The sequence below is a fragment of the Oncorhynchus gorbuscha genome, linkage group LG03, assembly GCF_021184085.1.
Source record: "Oncorhynchus gorbuscha isolate QuinsamMale2020 ecotype Even-year linkage group LG03, OgorEven_v1.0, whole genome shotgun sequence".
NCBI lineage: Eukaryota > Metazoa > Chordata > Actinopteri > Salmoniformes > Salmonidae > Oncorhynchus > Oncorhynchus gorbuscha.
The window spans coordinates 97220529-97245550 of NC_060175.1; the positions used below are offsets into that span (position 1 = coordinate 97220529).

The 25022-nt window shown below is 45.4% G+C and overlaps 1 protein-coding gene across 1 annotated transcript; it reads left to right on the forward strand.

Moving 5' to 3' along the window:
- On the forward strand, positions 1 to 23984 carry LOC124017973 (cilia- and flagella-associated protein 100-like). The gene is made up of 15 exons (XM_046333219.1): positions 1 to 88; positions 1818 to 1886; positions 2017 to 2117; positions 2314 to 2500; positions 5058 to 5122; positions 6511 to 6674; positions 6867 to 6947; positions 7134 to 7315; positions 7419 to 7512; positions 17173 to 17221; positions 17319 to 17470; positions 17902 to 18037; positions 18278 to 18480; positions 23627 to 23720; positions 23871 to 23984. The coding sequence occupies exons 1-15, from the start codon at positions 1 to 3 to the stop codon at positions 23982 to 23984; spliced, it is 1779 nt and encodes a 592-aa protein (XP_046189175.1).
- The last annotated feature ends 1038 nt before the right edge of the window (positions 23985 to 25022 follow it).

Here is a 25022-nt window from a genome sequence, read left to right on the forward strand (position 1 = left end):
ATGGATGCTCAAGAAGAGATGTCTGTGAAGGATACCGCGGGAGCGGAGTCCCCGGACAGCATCGAAGACAGACCCCCAGCAATTTATAGTAAGTGAGAAAGCCGTCTACTGGGTCTGACGCTCAGTGTCACTACAGTAGGCAATATGCGCGGTGACTGTAGAATACAATATAATATAATTCTAGGGTGAAGAGAGGTCTAGATAGTGCAGTTCAATTGTCTTACCCCATTAGAAACGAAAATATAAGTTTGTTTTACTCCAATGTTTGTAAACACTGTAATTGTAAACACACACTGTGGATGGTAGGCCTACCTTCCAAACATGGTTCAAACCATCATTTGGATCTCATGGATCTCTATGAACTTGGCTACATTTCTCCAGCCCCATCCCTGAGCTTTTTACCCAAACAGTAGAGGGTGGCAGCTTTGTTATGGTTTACATTTCAGTTTGCACAAACAGGTAGGCACAATGGTAAGCTACTTTGTAACACTGAAATTACACTATTCCCTATGCTGCTATTGATCAACCAAAACCTCACTTACAGACACTCACACACACTTGTAGACTCATTACATGCTGCTACTCTTTATTCTTCTTCTTCTTATGATCTATCCTGATGCCTAGTCACTTTACCCTGCCTTCATGTACATATCTACCTCAAATACCTTATTATTATCTATCCTAATGCCTAGTCACATTACTCTGCCTTCATGTACATATCTACCTCAAATACCTTATTATTATCTATCCTGATGCCTAGTTACTTTACTCTGCCTTCATGTACATATCTACCTCAAATACCTTATTATTATCTATCCTAATGCCTAGTTACTTTACTCTGCCTTCATGTACATACTGTATCTACCTCATTATTATCTATCCTGATGCCGAGTCATTTTACCCTGCCTTCATGTATGTATCTACCTCAAACACCTGGTACTTCTGCACATTGATCTGGTACTGGTACTCCCTGTATATAGCTCCACATTGATCTGGTACTGGTACTCCCTGTATATAGCTCCACATTGATCTGGTACTGGTACTCCCTGTATATAGATCCACATTGATCTGGTACTGGTATTCCCTGTATATAGCTCCACATTGATCTGGTACTGGTACTCCCTGTATATAGCTCCACATTGATCTGGTACTGGTACTCCCTGTATATAGCTCCACATTGATCTGGTACTCCCTGTATATAGCTCCACATTGATCTGGTACTGGTACTCCCTGTATATAGCTCCACATTGATCTGGGACTAGTACTCCCTGTATATAGCTCCACATTGATCTGGTACTGGTACTCCCTGTATATAGCTCCACATTGATCTGGTACTGGTACTCCCTGTATATAGCTCCACATTGATCTGGTACTGGTACTCCCTGTATATAGCTCCACATTGATCTGGTACTCCCTGTATATAGCTCCACATTGATCTGGTACTGGTACTCCCTGTATATAGCTCCACATTGATCTGGGACTAGTACTCCCTGTATATAGCTCCACATTGATCTGGTACTGGTACTCCCTGTATATAGCTCCACATTGATCTGGGACTGGTACTCCCTGTATATAGCTCCACATTGATCTGGTACTGGTACTCCCTGTATATAGCTCCACATTGATCTGGTACTGGTACCCCCGTATATAGCTCCATTCTTGTGTATTCCTCATGTTACTATTTTATTTTAACAATAATTTCACTGTAAAGTCTACACCAATTATAATCGGCACATGTGACAAATACAATTGTTTTTGTTTTTAACCCCCACTGTAACCCCCACTCTAACCCCCACTCTAACCCACACTATCTATAGAGAAACAAACAGCCTTCAGACTAGCAGGTCCTCTCATCTCCTGCAGTGACACCAAGCCTCCAGTCTCAGGTGACCTGACATCCTGGTGCATTAGTGTCTATAGACAACTAGAGATATATGGAGATACAGCTCTCTGGTCAACAACCAGTGTTCAGTATGGTTGTGTAAAGTATGGAAATGTTTATGTATGTTTATGTAGAGAGACAGAGAGAAGTGAGGACAGCGAGGTGGAATCCCTTCAAACTCCCGGCAGACAACATCTTCCTCCTGAGAAACAAGGAAAATGAACAAAGGAAGCTGGTGAAGAAGTCATGTTGTGTCGTCTGTAGTGTTTGAACATTCTCTGTTTGACTCAGGGTTTCAGGGTTTCATTGCATTCGTGATCCTTTTCCACTGTGACTGTGGACCTGACCATAATATTTCATCAAACTCTGATCCTCAGTGCCATCTTTCAACATGCCATCTTGACCATGCTCATTTGTGTGATGAACCATAGGAGCGCCAGCGACAGAAGACGCTGAAGGTCCATGAGAAGTCCACTTATGCTGGGAGGATACAGGCCAAGCAGGCTAACCTGAGGCAGGAGCTGAGGCAGGGGCAGAATGAGGTGGACTCCACCTCCTGCAGCAAGGCTGTGTCCACCCTCAGGGATGATCCGGCATGGAGGAAAGCTGCCGTCCTGAGTGAGTGCCCATCAGGCCTTTCATGACCACCAGAGCCATTTATTTAGAGAGTTTGGACAACTTTTAGAACAGAGGCCATGTTAGCACCTTTGAGCATTTCCCTTAATTCCTCCATTCATTATCAGTATTTGGAATCTTGTACATAGCATTGTTTGAAATTTAGAAGATTCTGTGAACTGCTATAGGTCAATATTGCCCATGGAGAGCTAACATGGCTGTCATGGAATGTAGGTAATATAAATACATCATAATGCAGAGACCTCAAAATCCTAACTCTCGAATACATGGCTCTGATGACCAGTATATTATGATGCTTCTCTGAGTCATTTTACTGTAGGGTCAGGGGGGTGAATCCTAACTTCCACGGAAGTCAAATCTTCACTTATTCTCCAATTGACATCAGTGCATGACTAAGTGGAAGCCTAGGATTATCCCCAGAGACATTGAGGATAAGTTGATAACTTGACAAGTTACTGAATCTGACTGTTGACGCATAATGAAATGATGTATGCTCTGTTGTTTTCCAAGACCAAATCAAATCATCAAATCAAATCAAGCTTTATTTATGCAGCACATTTCAGAATGAAACGCAATGTGCTTCACAGGAAAAAAACAACAACAAACAAACAATGAAGATAAAAACAGAAATATTTACTACACAGCAAACAGAAGAGGATGAAAAAACCAAAAGAATAACAATAAAAACTGAGAGTTTAAAAAGCACACTAAGGAAAAGCAAACCTAAAAAGGTTTGTTTCAAGATCTCTTTTAAATATGACCATAGTTTTAGCCCCCCTCGTGTTCTCTGGCAGGCTATTCCAGAGGCTGAGGGCATAATAACTAAAGGCGGTCTCTTCATGTGTCTTGGTCCAAGGCTTTGGGATAGTTAAAAAGGTCAGTGCGAGAGGACCCGAGGAACCTACTAGGTACATAACTCAAAAGCATGTCTGAGATGCTTTGGGGAGCACAATCATGGATTGATTTAAAAACCAAAAGAAGAATCTTAAAACTAATTCTAAAACTCACTGGCAGCCAGTGCAGAGATCTTAAAACTGGTTTAATGTGTGCTCTCCATCTGGTCTTGGTCAGTACCCGTGCTGCAGCATTCTGTATGTTTTGCAGTTGACCAATGGCTTTCTTGAGTAGACCAGACATGAGACCATTACAGTATTCAAGCCTGCTTGTAATAAAAGCATGGATGAGTCTCTCTGTATCAACCTGAGAGAGAAACGGACACACATTTGCAATGTTTCTCAGGTGGTAAAAAGCTATTTTGGTCACATTCCTAATGTGTGATTTCAAAATTGAGTTCAGTATCTAAAATGACACCTCGGTTTTTTACCTGGTGTTTTATCTTTATTGCCAGTGAAGTAAAATGTGAAGCCAAATTCTCTCTCTGTGCTTTGGCTCCAACAATAAATACCCTGGTCTTGTCTTGATTTAGCTGGAGGAAGTTGTGAGCCATCCAATTATTTAAATCACTAATACAGTCTAATAATTGATCTGTGGAACTAAAATCCTCTGGTGCCACAAATGTAAAGTTGTGTATAGTCTGCGTAACAATGAAAATCAATGCTATGCTTTCTGATAACGCGGCCAAGGGCTAACTTATACAGTATAAACTGACCAGTACCGGACCCAAAATCGAACCTTGTGGAACGCCACGTGATATATATTTTCTTGGAATTGTATTCAGGAAGGGTGACAAAAAACTCTTGACAGGTTAAATAGGTCCTAAACCAATTTAGAACTCGAGCAGAGAGGCACACCCACCTCTCCAGTCTTTTCAGAAGGACATCATGATTAACAGTGTCGAATGCAGCACTTAAATCCAAGAGTACAAGGACAGAGAGCTGTTTGGCATCTGTGTTGGCTCTAAGATCATTTACCACTTTAACTAAGCCCGCCTGGCATTTCTAATTGCCTTATATATGCCAAGTTGCTCTCTCAGAATATCATAATGGATGTGCAACTCTGACTTTCTCCAATTCCATTCTGCCTTTCTGCAAATTTCTCTTTAATTGATACGTTTCCTCACTCATCAGGATTACTTAGTTATTGCTATTTTCCAAGACAAAAAGTGTTTTGTGTTACTGTAGTGATGATGCTCCAGAGAAAACGTGTCCTCTCATATTGGACCTGCTCTCCTAATTCTAACCCTAACCATTTAGAGAAGAGAACAAAGACGGTCCTGTATCTAAAGTCAAAGGGATTTCATATGTATTCAATCTCCTGTCTTTGCCTCAAAGTATGAGTTTGCATAAAAGCATTTGAGTTAGCATAAAAGCATTTGAGGTAGCATTAAAGTATTTGAGTTAGCATTAAAGTATTTGAGTTATGCATTAAAGCATTTGAGTTTGCATAAAAGCATTTGTGTTAGCATTAAAGTATTTGAGTTAGCATTAAAGTATTTGAGTTAGCGTAAAAGTATTTGTGTTAGCATTAAAGTATTTGAGTTAGCATAAAAGTATTTGTGTTAGCATAAAAGTATTTGTGTTAGCATAAAAGTTTGCTAAAAGGACAGGCAGTAATCAATGAGAGTTTGTTCCCTCATCAGACTCAAATGACAGGGAGAATATTAGTGAGTACATCACTAAGAAGAGAGAGATGTTTCTTATTGAGGTAAGAAATTACATAATGTTTAGTACACCAAACCAACCACTGTCCAGTTATGAATGATTACTGTCTCACACTCACAAAACCCAAAAGACATATCAATGCACTTCCAGAAGTTAACATGGCATTGTTGTTTTCACCTCTGGAGTATATCTTTTCTAATCATTCAAACCAGGCTTCTGAGCTTCAGAGTTAATAACAACAACAAAAGCTGTTTTATACGTTAATCAGTTCAGAGATGAGGTAAGTGGAAAAACAGAAAGGCGCGATTGCTGTTATTGGTAACACAGCGCATGGCTTGGTTCAGCTTCGTGTGCGTCCCCTTTTTGCTTGAAGGCTCCGTTTATATTTGCCCAAAGTTTCCCTGAGCTAAGCTTGTCTGACCTATTACCCAAGCTCTGACAAAACCTGCATTGTTCCTTTAAAAACACACATTTTCGTCCCTTAATTCTTTCCACAGCCTCATAAAAAGATGTAAAAAAAAATAAAATAAGGAAAAAGGGCAGAATTACATCAGGATATGCTAGTTGTTGTCCAGTCCTAACGATTTCAGAGAAAGTAAATAGCTACATGAACATGAAAACACTTTGAGGCAGTAGCTTACTTGAAAGGCATCAAATCCCCAGGCTGCATGTCTAATAGGTCCCCTGGCATCACATTTCACCCTCTTAAGTCCCAGTGCCGCAGACATTTACATTTCCTGAGATTACTCACTCTCCAGACTGTACAAAACTCCAGTCACTTCCTTCACTGAGGAGTCTGTTTGCCTCAAGGGAGAGGCAGCTCTTTAACTTATTACATGTACAGTATTAGCATATCACAGCATGGAGAAGACGCAAATCATCTCTTCAAATGTGACCTTTTGTCACGTTCTGACCTTAGTTCCTTTGTTATGTCTTGGTTTTAGTATGGTCAGGGCGTAAGTTGGTTGGTCAGGGCGTAAGTTGGTTGTCTATGTTCCGTTTTCTATGTTGTGTTTTTGCGTTTGGCCTGGTATGGTTCGTTAGTTGTCTCTGATTGAGAATCATACTTAGGTAGCCTTTTTCCACCTGTTTCGTGGGTGTTTGTTTCCTGTTTTTTCACCTTACAGGACTGTTGTGTCGTTCACTCTCTTTGTTGTTTTTTGGTCATTCAGTGTTCAGTTTATTTAATTAAATTTACTATGAACACTTACCACGCTGCGTGTTGGTCCGATGATTCCTATTCCTCATCATCAGATGAAGAGGAGAGCCGTTACACCTTTCCTGTTGCGTCTTTCCATTGCTATACCAACAAAACAATAAACACTCTCCGTCTCCGTTCTTACTTGGACCTGTTCTCTGTTTTGAACGCAAAGTCTCTCATCTCCTCTCCTTCCTTCCTGTGGTCACTGACCTTTAACCCTTTCTCCCCAGTACTCCCTGGCTGTGAAGAGGGAGGTGATTCACAAGCTGGCTGAGGTGGCCACCAAGGAAGAGAACAGGCTGCAGCAGGCGGAGACATTTCTGGACGAGGACACGGCCATGTTTGACGAGTTCCTCGAGGAGAATGACAAGAACTCAGTGGAGGCAATCAAAATGTACCAGACTACAGTCCACTGTCTCTACAAAACCGTTTTCATATTGTGTGATTTTACAGTGTTTGTTTTATGGGTATAATGATTATTATGAATAATAACAATAAGATATATTTTGAATGACTGAACCAACCAGAAGACTGTATTTCCCTCCATGTGCTTCCTTTAAATCATCATTCGTGTTGACTGTTGTAGTGCTGAACACGAGACCAAAGCCAAACTGGAGAAGGTTGCAGAGATCAAGAGGATCGCAGGCAAAATGGTGGCAGTAAAAAGGTAGTATGGCAGACAGTAAAGGGTCCTTTCTTTTACTATGTACTGTGCATGAGTTATGCATAAGTTGACATACATTGTGTGATGGCTTCTGGATGTGTGCCATTGTTTGTGGTGGGTGTAAGCTTTACAAATGTTATTGCATACATGCAATTGAGCATGATGGCACATGTTCATACGTGTCCACAGTGACATCTCCAAGAACGAGGAGATCCTGAAGGAGTACACCCTGTACAATGGCTTCCTGCTGAAGCTGTCCCCTACAGAGTGGCAGGAGAGACAGCAGGCTCGCAGGGTCATGGTGGACAAGATCAAAGCTGCCATCAAGGAGAGGGAGGCTCAGCTAGCTGGGCCAGCCAAACCCGGCAGACGTATGTCAATTACAGTAGTTGTCACATCATATCACACCAGTCACATTTGACAGACTGTGATTATGGGTCTGGTTCATTAGAGATCTATGTTCTCTCTGTTCAGGTAAAGAGAGTATGGCCAGGGACCTGCCTCCTGTATGTGACCCCAGGGCTCCCCAGAGACAGAGTATGATGGGAACCAGAGAGAGCATCAAGCCGTGAGTGGAGCCCCAGTACAGGATCATTACTCCAGAGCAGGGCTCGCCAACCTTGTTCCTAGAGAGATATCCCCCTGTTCCCTACAACCCCAGTTGTAACGAACCTGATTCAGCTTGTCAACCAGCTAATTATTAGAATCAGGTGCGCTAGATTAGGGTTGGAGTGAAAACCTACAGGACAGGAGCTCTCCAGAAACAGGGTTGGACTGAACCTACTGGGCGGTAGCTCTCCAGGAACCGGGTTGGAGAGCCCTGTTCAAGAGTGTTGTTGAGATGTCTCTGTTGCATCGTTTAACTGTATCTGTGACAAATACAATTTGATTTGATAACTGTATCCCTGTCACGAGGTTGGTAGCACCTTAATTGGGGAGGACGGGCTCATGGGAATGGCTGGAGCGGAATAGGTGGAATGGTATCAAATACATCAAACACATGGCTTCCATATGTTTGATGCCATTCCATTAACCCTGTTCCAGCCATTATTATGAGCTGTTCTCCCCTCAGCAGCCTCCACTGATGCCTATGTCCTTATGTCTCTAACCAAGATGGCATAGCAGTCGAACATTTGTTTTGTCTTGTCCCGTGTAAATATAGTTTTTCCTTGTTTTTTTTCATATATATTTCATATATATTTAAATATCACTTTCCATCTACAGACTGGATATATTCTCCTGCAACCCGCCTCACCCAATGTGGTAGGGATCTGCTATTTTTTTAATACTTAAGAACCGGAACACCCATCAAAAGTTAGCCAGCTAACTGGCTACTAGCTTGTAGTCAGTTAACCATTGCTAGGCCCATCTGCTAGGCGCATCTCCCGGCTAGCCCGCTAGCTGTCTAGAGCACATCGGACTGTTCGCTTAAGATGTCCAACGGACATGTTCTTTTGCCACTATATCTATTTTGCCAATTGGCCTGGTTTACCCCACGGAGCCCTATTGATCCGTCTGCCGACGTCACAGCACGAGGGGGCCACAACAGACTTTCTTCCATCGCAACTTCCCTCAAAGGCCCTTCTGCTAACTTGCTATCCCCGGCCCGCTAGCTGTCTGCAGCCACTCACTGGACTCCTGTGATCACTTGGCTACGCATGCCTCTCCCCAATGTCAATATGCCTTGTCCATTGCTGTTTTGGTTAGTAATTATTGCCTTATTTCACTGTAGAGCCTCTAGCCCTGCTCAATACGCCTTAGTTAACACTTTAGTTCCACCTCCCACACATGCGGTGACATCACCTGGTTTAAATGATTTTTCGACAGACAATATCTCCTTCATCGTCACTCTATGCACAGGTTTACCCCCACTGTATTCACATCCTACTATATCTTTGTTTGTACATTATGCCTTGAATCTATTCTACCGTGCCCAGAAATCTGCTCCTTTTACTCTCTGTTCTGAACATACTAGACGGCCAGTTCTTTTAGCCTTTAGCCGTACCCTTACACTACTCCTCCTCTGTTCCTCTGGTGATGTGAAGGTTAATCCAGGCCCTGCAGTGCCTAGCTCCATTCCCATTGCGAAACAGAGTCTTTAATCCAGTAAAGTAAATACAAACAAAAAACACAACTTTCACTCGAAATGACGAGGACAAACTGGAGACTCGATCTTGAACAGCAGGTGAACAGCAGGTTGCCTCGGGAAGGCACTTGAACCAGACAGACTCAGACACCTGCTCACCACGCAGCATCTGAGGAAAATAGACAAGGAACCGACAGGACAGGAACGGAACACAAAGGAAGAAATAGGGACTCTAATCAGGGAAAGGATCGGGAACAGGTGTGGGAAGACTAAATGATTGATTAGGGGAATAGGAACAGCTGGGAGCAGGAACGGAACGATAGAGAGAAGAGAGAGCGAGAGAGTGAGAGAGGGAGGGGGAGAGAGAGGGATAGAAAGAGGGAAAGAACCTAATAAGACCAGCAGAGGGAAACGAATAGAATGGGAAGCACAGGGACAAGACAAGATAATAAATGACAAAACATGACAGTACCCCCCACTCACCGAGCGCTCCTGGCGCACTCGAGGAGGAATCCTGGCGGCAACGGAGGAAATCATCAATGAGTGAACGGTCCAGCACGCCCCGAGACGGAACCCAACTCCTCTCCTCAGGACCGTAACCCTCCCAATCCACTAAGTATTGGTGACCCCGTCCCCGAGAACGCATGTCCATGATCTTATGTACCTTGTAAATAGGTGCGCTCGACAAGGACGGGAGGGGGGAGGGAAGACGAACGGGGTGCGAAGAAAGGGCTTGACACAGGAGACATGGAAGACAGGATGGACGCGACGAAGATGTCGCGGAAGAAGCAGTCGCACAGCGACAGGATTGACGACCTGGGAGACACGGAACGGACCAATGAACCGCGGAGTCAACTTACGAGAAGCTGTCGTAAGAGGAAGGTTGCGAGTGGAAAGCCACACTCTCTGGCCGCAACAATACCTTGACTCTTAATCCTGCGTTTATTGGCGGCTCACAGTCTGTGCCCTGTAACGGCAAAGTGCAGACCTCACCCTCCTCCAGGTGCGCTCACAACGTTGGACAAACGCTTGAGCGGAGGGAACGCTGGACTCGGCAAGCTGGGATGAGAACAGAGGAGGCTGGTAACCCAGACTACTCTGAAACGGAGATAACCCGGTAGCAGACGAAGGGAAGCGAATTGTGAGCGTATTCTGCCCAGGGGAGCTGTTCTGCCCAAGACGCAGGGTTTCTGAAAGAAAGGCTGCGTAGTATGCGACCAATCGTCTGATTGGCCCTCTCTGCTTGACCGTTAGACTGGGGATGAAACCCGGAGAGAGACTGACGGACGGACCAATCAAACGACAGAACTCCCTCCAAAACTGTGACGTGAATTGCGGGCCTCTGTCTGAAACGGCGTCTAACGGGAGGCCATGAATTCTGAATACATTCTCGATAATGATTTGTGCCGTCTCCTTAGCGGAAGGAAGTTTAGCGAGGGGAATGAAATGTGCCGCCTTAGAGAACCTATCGACAACCGTAAGAATCACAGTCTTCCCCGCAGACAAAGGCAGACCGGTAATGAAGTCTAGGGCGATGTGAGACCATGGTCGAGAAGGAATGGGGAGCGGTCTGAGACGACCGGCAGGAGGAGAGTTACCCGACTTAGTCTGCGCGCAGTCCGAACAAGCAGCCACGAAACGGCGCGTGTCACGCTCCTGAGTCGGCCACCAAAAGCGCTGGCGAATAGACGCAAGAGTGCCTCGAACACCGGGATGACCAGCTAACTTGGCAGAGTGAGCCCACTGAAGAACAGCCAGACGAGTGGAAACAGGAACGAAAAGGAGGTTACTAGGACAAGCGCGCGGCGACGCAGTGTGCGTGAGTGCTTGCTTAACCTGTCTTTCAATTCCCAGACTGTTAACCCGACAACACGCCCATAAGGAAGAATCCCCTCGGGATCAGTAGAAGCCACAGAAGAACTAAACAGACGGGATAAGGCATCAGGCTTGGTGTTCTTGCTACCCGGACGGTAAGAAATCACAAACTCGAAACGAGCGAAAAACAACGCCCAACGAGCTTGACGGGCATTAAGTCGCTTGGCAGAACGGATGTACTCAAGGTTCTTATGGTCTGTCCAAACGACAAAAGGAACGGTCGCCCTCTCCAACCACTGTCGCCATTCGCCTAGGGCTAAGCGGATGGCGAGCAGTTCACGGTTACCCACATCATAGTTGCGCTCAGATGGCGACAGGCGATGAGAAAAATAAGCGCAAGATGAACCTTATCGTCAGACTGGAAGCGCTGGGATAGAATGGCTCCCACGCCTACCTCTGAAGCGTCAACCTCGACAATGAATTGTCTAGTGACGTCAGGAGTAACGAGGATAGGAGCGGACGTAAAACGTTCTTTTAGAAGATCAAAAGCTCCCTGGGCGGAACCGACCACTTAAAACACGTCTTGACAGAAGTAAGAGCTGTGAGAGGGGCAGCAACTTGACCGAAATTACGAATGAAACGCCGATAGAAATTAGCGAAACCTAAAAAGCGCTGCAACTCGACACGTGACCTTGGAACGGGCCAATCACTGACAGCTTGGACCTTAGCGGAATCCATCTGAATGCCTTCAGCGGAAATAACGGAACCGAGAAAAGTAACGGAGGAGACATGAAAAGAGCACTTCTCAGCCTTTACGTAGAGACAATTCTCTAAAAGGCGCTGTAGAACACGCCGAACGTGCTGAACATGAATCTCGAGTGACGGAGAAAAAAATCAGGATATCGTCAAGATAGACAAAAACAAAGATGTTCAGCATGTCTCTCAGAACATCATTAACTAATGCCTGAAAAACAGCTGGCGCATTGGCGAGACCAAACGGCAGAACCCGGTACTCAAAATGCCCTAACGGAGTGTTAAACGCCGTTTTCCACTCGTCCCTCTCTGATGCGCACGAGATGGTAAGCGTTACGAAGGTCCAACTTAGTAAAGCACCTGGCTCCCTGCAGAATCTCGAAGGCTGATGACATAAGGGGAAGCGGATAACGATTCTTAACCGTTATGTCATTCAGCCCTCGATAATCCACGCAGGGGCGCAGAGTACCGTCCTTCTTCTTAACAAAAAGAACCCCGCCCCGGCCGGAGAGGAAGAAGGCACTATGGTACCGGCGTCAAGAGACACAGACAAATAATCCTCGAGAGCCTTACGTTCGGGAGCCGACAGAGAGTATAGTCTACCCCGGAGGAGGAGTGGTCCCCGGAAGGAGATCAATACTACAATCATACGACCGGTGAGGAGGAAGGGAGTTGGCTCGGGACCGACTGAAGACCGTGCGCAGATCATGATATTCCTCCGGCACTCCTGTCAAATCGCCAGGTTCCTCCTGAGAAGTAGGGACAGAAGAAACGGGAGGGATGGCAGACATTAAACACTTCACATGACAAGAAACGTTCCAGGATAGGATAGAATTACTAGACCAATTAATAGAAGGATTATGACATACTAGCCAGGGATGACCCAAAACAACAGGTGTAAACGGTGAACGAAAAATCAAAAAAGAAATAGTCTCACTGTGGTTACCAGATACTGTGAGGGTTAAAGGTAGTGTCTCAAATCTGATACTGGGAAGATGACTACCATCTAAGGCGAACATGGGCGTAGGCTTCTAACTCTGAAAGGAATGTCATGTTTCCGAACCCATGCTTCGTCCATGAAACAACCCTCAGCCCCAGAGTCTATCAAGGCACTACATGTAGCACCCGAACCGGTCCAGCGTAGATGGACCGACAAAGTAGTACAGGATTTTGATGGAGAGACTTGAGTAGTTGCGCTCACCTGTAGCCCTCCGCTTACAGATGAGCTCTGGCTTTTACTGGACATGAATTAACAAAATGTCCAGCAACTCCGCAATAGAGGCACAGGCGGTTGGTGATCCTCCGTTCCCTCCCTTAGTCGAGATGCGAATCCCTCCCAGCTGCATGGGCTCAGACTCTGAGCCAGAGGAGGGAGATGGTTGCGATGCGGAGCAGGGAAACACCGTTGATGCGAGCTCTCTTCCACGAGCCCGGTGACGAAGATCTACCCGTCGTTCTATGCGGATGGCGAGAGCAATCAAAGAGTCCACATCTGAAGGAACCTCCCGGGAGAGAATCTCATCCTTAACCACTGCGTGAGTCCCTCCAGAAAACGAGCGAGCAGCGCCGGCTCGTTCCACTCACTAGAGGCAGCAAGAGTGCGAAACTCAATAGAATAATCCGTTATGGACCGTTCACCTTGGCATAAGGAAGCCAGGGCCCTAGAAGCCTCCCTACCAAAAACTGAACGGTCAAAAACCCGAATCATCTCCTCTTTAAAGTTCTGGAACTTGTTAGAGCAATCAGCCCTTGCCTCCCAGATAGCTGTGCCCCATTCTCGAGCCCGGCCAGTAAGGAGTGAAATGACGTAAGCAACCCGAGCTCTCTCTCTAGAGTATGTGTTGGGTTGAGAGAGAACACAATCTCACACTGCGTGAGAAAGGAGCGGCACTCAGTGGGCTGCCCGGAGTAGCAAGGTGGGTTATTAACCCTAGGTTCTGGAGGCTCGGCAGGCCAGGAAGTAACAGGTGGCACGAGACGAGACTCTGGAACTGTCCAGAGAGGTCGGAAACCTGAGCGGCCAGGTTCTCCACGGCATGGCGAGCAGCAGACAATTCCTGCTCGTGTCTGCCGAGCATGGCTCCTGGATCTCGACGGCAGTGTAACGAGCGTCTGAAGTCGCTGGGTCCATTCCTTGGTCGGTTCCTTCTGTCATGCAGGTGAAAGAGGACCCAAAAGCGACTTGGCGAATTAATCCAGTAAAGTAAATACAAACAAAAAACACAACTTTCACTCGAAATGACGAGGACAAACTGGAGACTCGATCTTGAACAGCAGGTGAACAGCAGGTTGCCTCGGGAAGGCACTTGAACCAGACAGACTCAGACACCTGCTCACCACGCAGCATCTGAGGAAAACACGACACGACAGGGCGATACACAAACACAGCACGGTGAATTCTAGACAAGGAACCGACAGGACAGGAACGGAACACAAAGGAAGAAATAGGGACTCTAATCAGGGGAAAGGATCGGGAACAGGTGTGGGAAGACTAAATGATTGATTAGGGGAATAGGAACAGCTGGGAGCAGGAACGGAACGATAGAGAGAAGAGAGAGCGAGAGAGTGAGAGAGGGAGGGGGAGAGAGAGGGATAGAAAGAGGGAAAGAACCTAATAAGACCAGCAGAGGGAAACGAATAGACAAAATTTGAGCTTCTACTTTTAAAAATCCACCTCTCCAGAAACAAGTCTCTTACCGTTGTTGCTTACTATAGACCACATTCTGATCCCAGCTGTGCCCTGGACACCATATGCAAATTGATTGCCCCCCATCTATCTTCAGGGCTCGTGCTGTTAGGTGACCTAAACTGGGACATGCTTAACACCCCGGCCATCCGACAATCTAAGCTTGATGCTCTCAATCTCACACAAATTATCAATGAACCCACCAGGTACAACCCCAAATCCGTAAACATGGACACCCTCATAGATATCATCCTAACCAACCTGCCATCCAAATACATCTCTGCTGTCTTCAACCAGGATCTCAGCGATCACTGCCTCATTGCCTGCGTCCGTAATGGGTCTGCAGTCAAGCGAACACCCCTCATCAATGTCAAACACTCCCTAAAACACTTCAGCGAGCAGGCCTTTCTAACGACCTGGCCCGGGTATCCTGGAATGATATTGACCTCATTCCGTCAGTCGAGGATGCACTGGTTATTCTTTAAAAGTGCTTTCTTCACCATCTTAAATAAGCACGCCTCATAAAAAAAAAATTGAACCGGGAACAGATATAGCCCCTTGGTTCACACCAGACCTGACTGCCCTTGACCAGCACAAAACATCCTGTGGCGTACTGCATTAGCATCGAATAACCCCCCGGGATATGTAACTTTTGAGGGAAGTTAGGAACTAATATACAGGCAGTTAGGAAAGCAAAGGCAGATATTTGCATCCTGTATCACAAACTCCAAAAAAGTTCTGGGACACTGTAAAGTACATGGAGAATAAGAGCACCTCCTCCCAGCTGCCCACTGCACTGAGGCTAGGAAACACTGTCACTACCGATAAATCCGGGATGATTGAGAATTTTAAGTTGCATTTTTTTACGGCTGACCATGCTTTCCACCTGGCTACCCCTACCCCGGTCAACAGCCCTGCACCCTCACTGCATCTTGCCCATGCCTCTCCCATTTCTCCTTCACCCACATCCAGATAGCTGATGTTCTGAAAGAGCTGCAAAATCTGGACCCCTACAAATCAGCAGGGCTAGACAATCTGGACCCTCTCTTCCTAAAATTATCAGCCAAAATTGTTGCAACCCCTATTACTAGCTTGTTCAACCTCTCTTTCGTATCGTCTGAGATTCCCAAAGATTGGCAAGCTGCCGCGGTCACCCCCTCTTCAAAGGGGGAGACATTCTAGACCCAAACTGCTACAGACCTATATATTTCCTACCCTGCCATTCTAAGGTCTTTGAAAGCCAAGTTAACAAACAGATCACTGACCATTTAGAATCCCACAGTACCTTCTCCGCTATGCAATATGGTTTCCGAGCTGGTCATGGGTGCACCTCAGCCACGCTCAAGGTCATAAACGACATCATAATCGCCATCGAAAAGAGACATTATCGTATTCATCGACCTGGCCAAAGCTTTCGACACTGTCAATCACCACATTCTTATCGGCAGACTCAACAGCCTTGGTTTCTCAAATGACTGCCTCGCCTGGTTCACCAACTACTCCTCTGACAGAGTTCAGTGTGTCAAATCAGAGGGCATGTTGTCCGGCCCTCTGGCAGTCTATGGGGGTGCCACAAGGTTCAATTCTCAGGCTGACTCTTTTCTCTGTATACATCAATGATGTCGCTCTTGCTGCTGGTGATTCTCTGATCCACCTCTACGCAGACGACACCATTCTGTATACTTCTGGCCCTTCTTTGGACACTGTGTTAACTAACCTCCAGACAAGCTTCAATGCCATACAACTCTCCTTCCATGGCCTCCAACTGTTCTTAAATGCAAGCAAAACTAAATGCATGCTCTTCAACCGATCGCTGCCCACACCTAACCACCCATCCAGCATCACTACTCTGGACGGTTGTGACTTAGAATTAGTTAGACTGTAAACTTTCCTTCCAGACTCACATTAAGCATCTCCAATCCAAAATTAAATGTAGAATCGGCTTCCTATTTCGCAAACAAAGCATCCTTAACTCATGCTGCCAAACATACCCTCGTAAAACTGACTATCCTGCAGATCCTTGACTTTGGCGATGTCATTTACAAAATAGCCTCCAACACTCTCAGCAAATTGGATGCAGTCTATCACAGTGCCATCCGTTTTGTCTTCAAAGCCCCATATACTACCCACCACTGTGACCTGTATGCTCTCGTTGGCTGGCACTCGCTTCAAATCCGTCGCCAAACCCACTGGCTCCAGGTCATCTATAAGTTGTTGCTAGGTAAAGCCCCGCCTTATCTCAGCTCACTGGTCACCATAGCAGCACCCACCCGCAGCACGCGCTCCAGCAGGTATATTTCACTGGTCACCCCCAAAGCCAATTCCTCCTTCAGCCGCCTTTCCTTCCAGTTCTCTGCTGCCAATGAACGAACTGCAAAAATCACTGAAGCTGGAGACATATCTCCCTCACTAGCTTTAAGCACCAGCTGTCAGAGTAGCTCACAGATCACTGCACCTGTACATAGCCCATCTGTAAATATCCCATCTGTAAATAGCCCATCCAACTACCTCATCATCATATTGTTATTTATTTTGCTCCTTTGCACCCCAGTACCGCTACTTGCACACTCATCTTCTGCACATCTATCACCCCAGTGTTTAATTCATCGTACTGTAATAATTTCGCCACTATGGCCTATTTATTGCCTCAACCCCCTTATCCTACCTCATTTGCAAACACTGTATATAGACTTTCTGTACTTTATTATTGACTTGACTGTATCTTTGTTAATTCCATGTGTAACTCTGTTGTTGTTTGTGTCACACCGCTTTGCTTTATCTTGGCCAGGTCGCAGTTGTAAATGAGAACTTGTTCTCAACTAGCCTACCTGGTTAAATAAAAGGTGAAATAAAATAAAAATAAATAAAACATTTTGGTTGTGTTTTAGGAAGGAAGTTACAGTACCGGTGGATGAGAGCAAACTGCCTGAATATGAGGTCAGATACGTTTTATGCTATATCATTCACCTGGTGTCAAAGTAGCCTTAACGTTGACCTAAGTAAAGGTTCACTGTGTGTATGTATTACCCCACAGGAGCCGGAGCTGTTCTTCACTGACCCTCAGCAGCTGTTGGACCTGCTGACAGACCTGGAGAAGCAGAACCTGACTCTGATCCAGAACTCCAGAGAGACGGAGGAGACCATGGAGGAGTTCAAACACACTTTGGACAACACTCGCAACAAGATGTTAGAGAGCCCAGCGACTTTATGTCCTCACATCTATATACAGTGGTCCTTCCTTTAAAATTTAGGATCTTATGCCGCAATCGTTTGTGGTAGATGGTGTCAGATTGTGGTAAATTGCGTCATTCTGGCAACAATGTCTGACACTACGTATAACGTGCCATTTCATTCTGTGGCACCTCGCAAGCTGTGCTGCAGTACGCCAAAACTTTTGAAGGAAGAACCATTGTAGTGGCGATAGTGATTGAACTACCTGTATTCAAACTGCCATTACCTCGAGTAGCATAATCTGTTGGCGTTTATTAAAAATACCGTGCATTCTCTTGTTTATACAAGAACGATCTTCAAAGAACACCTGAAGGAGCATACTGTCGAGAATGCATGAATGCAAAGCATTCAAAATTGGTCATTTTAAACATTGTGTGTGTATCCAGGGACCAGGAGACAGAGCAGCTGACCCAGCAGATTGACATAATTACCCATGCCATCCAGAGAGAGAAGGACACTGCTGCTGAGCTGGAGCTCAAATCGCGACTCTTCTCCTTTGGGAAATACAAGGCAGAGGACCAGGTAAACATGAACTGTTCACAGACAGACAGACAAACAGACAGCACACACAACTGCTTGCATTCATATGTATACACACATACAGTACACAGAGTGAACTCTACTTGGGCAAAGTCACCATACAGACCTAATATAGAGAAAATTAGGTATGGTGGGAGTGTGAAGCAGTGAAGTTGAACTTGATCACCCTCAAATGGCTCTTACACTGACTGACTGACTGACTTCCATTATCCCTCTGTACAGGATGTGATGCTGGAGGCCCTGGGCAGGAAGGTGGCCGAGGTGTACAGGAGCTATGCGGGGGAGAGTGGGGCCAACCTGACCACGCTACAGATGCTGACCAACATCGAGGGCCGCTTGGGGGAGTTGCTGGAGAACATGGAGCTGGTTCCCAAGGGCCGTGTGCTCATGGCCGAGAAGGCCAAGGAGAAGGAGAGGAGACTCAGGTGGGTCATCAAGAGTACAGTCAGTTAGATAACATATCAGTAGTCAGTCAGTTAGCTAACATATCAGTAGTCAGTCAGTTAGCTGACATATCAGTAGTCAGTCAGTTAGATAACATATCAGTAGTCAGTCAGTTAGCTGACATATCAGTAGTCAGTCAGTTAGATAACATATCAGTAGTTAGATAACATATCAGTAGTCAGTTAGATAACATATCAGTAGTCAGTCAGTTAGATAACATATCAGTAGTCAGTCAGTTAGATAACATATCAGTAGTCAGTCAGTTAGATAACATATCAGTAGTCAGTCAGTTAGATAACATATCAGTAGTCAGTCAGTTAGATAACATATCAGTAGTCAGTCAGTTAGATAACATATCAGTAGTCAGTCAGTTAGATAACATATCAGTAGTCAGTCAGTTAGCTGACATCAGTAATCAGTCAGTTAGATAACATATCAGTAGTCAGTCAGTTAGATAACATATCAGTAGTCAGTCAGTTGGGTAACATATCAGTAGTCAGTCAGTTGGGTAACATATCAGTAGTCAGTCAGTTAGCTGACATATCAGTAGTCAGTCAGTTAGCTGACATATCAGTAGTCAGTCAGTTAGGTAACATATCAGTAGTCAGTCAGTTAGCTGACATCAGTAGTCAGTCAGTTAGATAACATATCAGTAGTCAGTCAGTTAGATAACATATCAGTAGTAAGTCAGTTAGCTGACATCAGTAGTCAGTCAGTTAGATAACATATCAGTAGTCAGTCAGTTAGATAACATATCAGTAGTCAGTCAGTTAGATAACATATCAGTAGTCAGTCAGTTAGCTGACATTTCAGTAGTCAGTCAGTTAGCTGACGTATCAGTAGTCAGTCAGTTAGCTGACATCAGTAGTCAGTCAGTTGGGTAACATTTCAGTAGTCAGTCAGTTAGCTGACATATCAGTAGTCAGTCAGTTCGCTGACATTTCAGTAGTCAGTCAGTTGGGTAACATTTCAGTAGTCAGTCAGTTGGGTAACATATCAGTAGTCAGTCAGTTGGGTAACATATACTACATTACAAAAAGTATGTGGACACCTGCTCGTCGAACATCTCATTCCAAAATCATGGGCATTAATATGGAACTGGTCACCCCTTTGCTGCTATAACAGCCTCCACTCTTCTGGGAAGGCAGTCTGCGTTCCAATTTATCCGAAAGTTGATCGATGGGGATGAGGTCAGGGCTCTGTGCCGGCCAGTCAAGTTCTTCCACACCGATCTCGGCAAAATATTTCTGTATGAACATCGCTTTGGGCACAGGAGCATTGTCATGCTGAAACAGGAAAGGCCTTCCCCAAACTGTTGCCACAAAGTTGGAAGCACATATTTGTCTAGAATGTCATAGTATGCTGTAGCATTAAGATTTCCCTTCACTGGAACTAAGGGGCCTAGCCCGAACCATGAAAAACAGCCTCAGACCATTATTCCTCCTCCACCAAAATTTACATTTGGCACTATGCATTGGGGCAGGTAGCGTTCTCCAGGTCTCTGCCAAACCCAGATTAGTCCGTCGGACTTCCAGATGGTGTGTAAACCTATAGGCGCCGACAGAGATGGCTGCCTCGCTTCGCGTTCCTAGGAAACTGCAGTTTTTTGTTTTTTTTACGTGTTATTTCTTACATTGGTACCCCAGGTCATCTTAGGTTTCATTACATACAGTCGAGAAGAACTACTGAACATAAGAGCAGCGTCAACTCACCATCAGTACGACCAAGAATATGACTTTCGCGAAGCGGACCCTGTGTTCTGCCTTTCACCCAGGACAACGGGATCGATCCCAGCCGGCGACCCCAAAAAACGACTTTGAAAAAGGGGAAAACGAAGCGGTCTTCTGGTCAGACTCCGGAGACGGGCACATCGTGCACCACTCCCTAGCATTCTCCTCGCCAATGTCCAGTCTCTTGACCACAAGGTTGATGAAATCCGAGCAAGGGTAGCATTCCAGAGGGACATCAGAGACTGTAACGTTCTTTGCTTCACGGAAACATGGCTCACTGGAGAGACGCTATCGGAGACGGTGCAGCCCGCTGGTTTCTCCACGCATCGCGCCGACAGAAACAAACATCTTTCTGGTAAGAAGAGGGGCGGGGGCGTATGCTTTATGGTTAACGTGACGTGGTGTGGCCAAAACAACATACAGGAACTCAAGTCCTTCTGTTCACCTGATTTAGAATTCCTCACAATCAAATGTAGACCGCATTATCTACCAAGGGAATTCTCTTCGATTATAATCACAGCCGTATATATTCCCCCCCAATCAGACACATCGATGGCTCTGAACGAACTTTATTTGACTCTTTGCAAACTGGAATCCATATATCCGGAGGCTGCATTCATTGTAGCTGGGGATTTTAACAAGGCTAATCTGAAAACAAGACTCCCTAAATTTGATCAGCATATCGATTGCGCAACCAGGGCGGGAAAAACCTTGGATCATTGCTATTTCAACTTCCGCGACGCATATAAGGCCCTGCCCCACCGCCCTTTCGGAAAAGCTGACCACGACTCCATTTTGTTGATCCCTGCCTACAGACAGAAACTAAAACAAGAAGCTCCCACACTGAGGTCTGTTCAACGCTGGTCCGACCAATCTGATTCCACACTCCAAGACTGCTTCTATCACGTGGACTGGGATATGTTCCGTATTGCGTCAGACAACAACATTGACGAATACGCAGATTCGGTGTGCGAGTTCATTAGAACGTGCGTTGAAGATGTCGTTCCCATAGCAACGATTAAAACATTCCCAAACCAGAAACCGTGGATTGATGGCAGCATTCGCGTGAAACTGAAAGTGCGAACCACTACTTTTAATCAGGGCAAGGTGTCTGGAAACATGACCGAATACATACGGTGTAACTATTCCCTCTACAAGGCAATCAAACAAGCTAAGCGTCAGTATAGAGACAAAGTAGAATCTCCATTCAACGGCTCAGACACAAGAGGTATGTGGCAGGGTCTACAGTCAATCACGGATTACAAAAAGAGAACCAGCACCGTCACGGACCAGGATGTCTTGCTCCCAGGCAGACTAATGAACTTTTTTGCCCGCTTTGAGGACAATACAGTGCCACTGACACTGCCCGCAACTAAAACATGCGGACTCTCCTTCACTGCAGCCGACATGAGGAAAACATTTAAACGTGTCAACCCTCGCAAGGCTGCAAGCCCAGACGGCATCCCCAGCCGTGTCCTCATAGCATGCGCAGACCAGCTGGCTGGTGTGTTTACGGACATATTCAATCAATCTCTATTCCAGTCTGTTGTTCCCACATGCTTCAAGAGGGCCACCATGGTTCCTGTTCCCAAGAAAGCTAAGGTAACTGAGCTAAATGACTAAGGCCCCATAGCACTCATTTCCGTCATCATGAAGTGCTTTGAGAGACTAGTCAAGGACCATATCACCTCCACCCTACCTGACACCCTAGACCCACTCCAATTTGCTTACCGCCCAAATAGGTCCACAGACGATGCAATCTCAACCACACTGCCCTAACCCATCTGGACAAGAGGAATACCAATGTGAGAATGCTGTTCATCGACTACAGCTCGGCATTTAACACCATAGTGCCCTCCAAGCTCGTCATCAGTCTCGACCCCGCCCTGTGCAACTGGGTACTGGACCTCCTGACGGGCCGCCCCCAGGTGGTGAGGGTAGGCAACAACATCTCCACCCCGCTGATGCTCAACACTGGGGCCCCACAAGGGTGCGTTCTTGAGCCCTCTCCTGTACTCCCTGTTCACCCACGACTGCGTGGCCACGCACGCCTCCAACTCAATCATCAAGTTTGCGGACGACACAACAGTGGTAGGCTTGCTTACCAACAACGACGAGACGGCCTACAGGGCGGAGGTGAGGGCCCTCGCAGTGTGGTGTCAGGAAAATAACCTCACACTCAACGTCAACAAAACTAAGGAGATGATTGTGGACTTCAGGAAACAGCAGAGGAAACACCCCCCTATCCACATCGATGGAACAGTCGTGGAGAGGGTAGTAAGTTAAGTTCCTCGGCGTACACATCACAGACAAACTGAATTGGTCCACCCACACAGACAGCATCGTGAAGAAGGCGCAGCAGCGCCTCTTCAACATCAGGAGGCTGAAGAAATTTGGCCTATCACCAAAAGCACTCACAAACTTCTACAGATGCACAATCGAGAGCATCCTGTCGGGCTGTATCACCGCCTGGTACGGCAACTGCTCCGCCCACAACCGTAAGGCTCTCCAGAGGGTAGTGAGGTCTGCACAACGCATCACCGGGGGCAAACTACCTGTCCTACAGGACACCTACACCACCCGATGTCACAGGAAGGCCATAAAGATCAAGGACAGCAACCACCCGAGCCACTGCCTGTTCACCCCGCTATCATCCAGAAGGCGAGGTCAGTACAGGTGCATTAAAGCTGGGACCGAGAGACTGAAAAACAGCTTCTATCTCAAGGCCATCAGACTGTTAAACAGCCACCACTAACATTGAGTGGCTGCTGCCAACACACTGACTCAACTCCAGCCACTTTAATAATGGGAAATTATGTAAAATTTATCACTAGCCACTTTAAACAATGCTACCTAATATAATGTTCCCTACATTATTCATCTCATATGTATACGTATATACTGTACTCTTTGTCATCTACTGCATCCTTATGTAATACATGTATCACTAGCCACTAACTATGCCACTTTGTTTACATACTCATCTCATATGTATATACTGCACTCAATACCATCTACTTTCTTGCCTATGCCGCTCTGTACCATCACTCATTCATATATCTTTATGTACATATTCTTTATCACCTTACACTTGTGTCTATACGGTAGTAGTTTTGGAATTGTTAGCTAGATTACTTGTTGGTTATTACTGCATTGTCGGAACTAGAAGCACAAGCATTTCGCTACACTCTCACTAACATCTGCTAACCATGTGTATGTGACAAATAACATTTGATTTGATCTGAAGCGTGATGATTCATCACTCCAGAGAGTGCGTTTCCACTGCTCCAGGGTCATTGATGATCACGATGATCATACCAAGCTCAAAGTTGATTCACTGTCCGTAGGAATGAATGGGGTGGTGTACCTAATAAACTGTATGTGTCTGTGTTTCCAGGCTAAGGGAGGAGAAGGTTCGTGTGCAGAAGATGCAGCAAGAGGAGCGCCTGCGTAAAGCCCTGGAGAGAGCTCAGGCTAACACCAAGAGACCTGTGAATCAAACACCCAACAATACAAAACACAACACACTAAATGTTGGTGACAGACCTTACAAAAGAAAACATCATACATGACAACCCTTACCAGACGTCAGTGTATAGACATATCGACACAGACACTAATATTAATTTTGTCATTTTCAGACGGGGAAGAAGCTTATGCCTCGCTCACTACCTCCGGTGACTGAGCAGTTAGTGAACAATGATGACAGAGACACTGACATGGAGAGGGAGAAGCAGCTCTACTTCTTCACCTGAACCCCTCCAGCCTAGACCATGGTCCCTGATGGATCGTCAGTAGTTGATGTGTTCTGTATGTTAATGTTAAATCCAAAATTCAATTGTCGGTATGTGCAGATTATACTTTGGAGAGTTGACACTTTGCCAGTACATTTTCACTGCCACACGATGGCATCAAGATCCTGCGATCAGGAGTATGTGTAGAGGCTAAAGAAGAAGACATCATGAACGGTCCTGTAGACTGAAAGTACAGACCTCCAGAAATACTGAACACAAATACTACCACACACGTTGGAACTCTGTTTTCAAGTGCTTTAATGGCACCTGATGCGTTCACGTAAAGCTGAGTTGGGCCAGGATTCAATCCAAGACATATGTTATGGGCCAGGATTCAATCCAAGACATATGTTATGGGCCAGGATTCAATCCAAGACATATGTTATGGGCCAGGATTCAATCCAAGACATATGTTATGGGCCAGGATTCAATCCAAGACATATGTTATGGGCATTACAATCCAATACATATGTTATGGTCATTACAATCCAATACATATGTTATGGGCCAGGATTCAATCCAAGACATATGTTATGGGCCAGGATTCAATCCAAGACATATGTTATGGGCATTACAATCCAATACATATGTTATGGTCATTACAATCCAATACATATGTTATGGGCCAGGATTCAATCCAAGACATATGTTATGGGCCAGGATTCAATCCAATACATATGTTATGGGCCAGGATTCAATCCAATACATATGTTATGGTCATTACAATCCAAGACATATGTTATGGTCATTACAATCCAATACATATGTTATGGTCATTACAATCCAATACATATGTTATGGTCATTACAATCCAATACATATGTTATGGTCATTACAATCCAATACATATGTTATGGTCATTACAATCCAATACATATGTTATGGGCATTACAATCCAATACATATGTTATGGGCATTACAATCCAAGACATATGTTATGGTCATTACAATCCAATACATATACAATAATGTTAATGTTATGGCATTACAATCCAAGAC

Excerpts from the sequence above, each read along its gene's own strand:
- LOC124017973 (XM_046333219.1), top strand. The coding sequence starts at position 1 with ATGGATGCTCAAGAAGAGATGTCTGTGAAGGATACCGCGGGAGCGGAG. Across the intron at positions 17,222-17,318 it reads GCAAACTGCCTGAATATGAG|GAGCCGGAGCTGTTCTTCAC; the intron begins GTCAGATACGTT and ends ATTACCCCACAG. Across the intron at positions 18,481-23,626 it reads GAGAAGGAGAGGAGACTCAG|GCTAAGGGAGGAGAAGGTTC; the intron begins GTGGGTCATCAA and ends CTGTGTTTCCAG.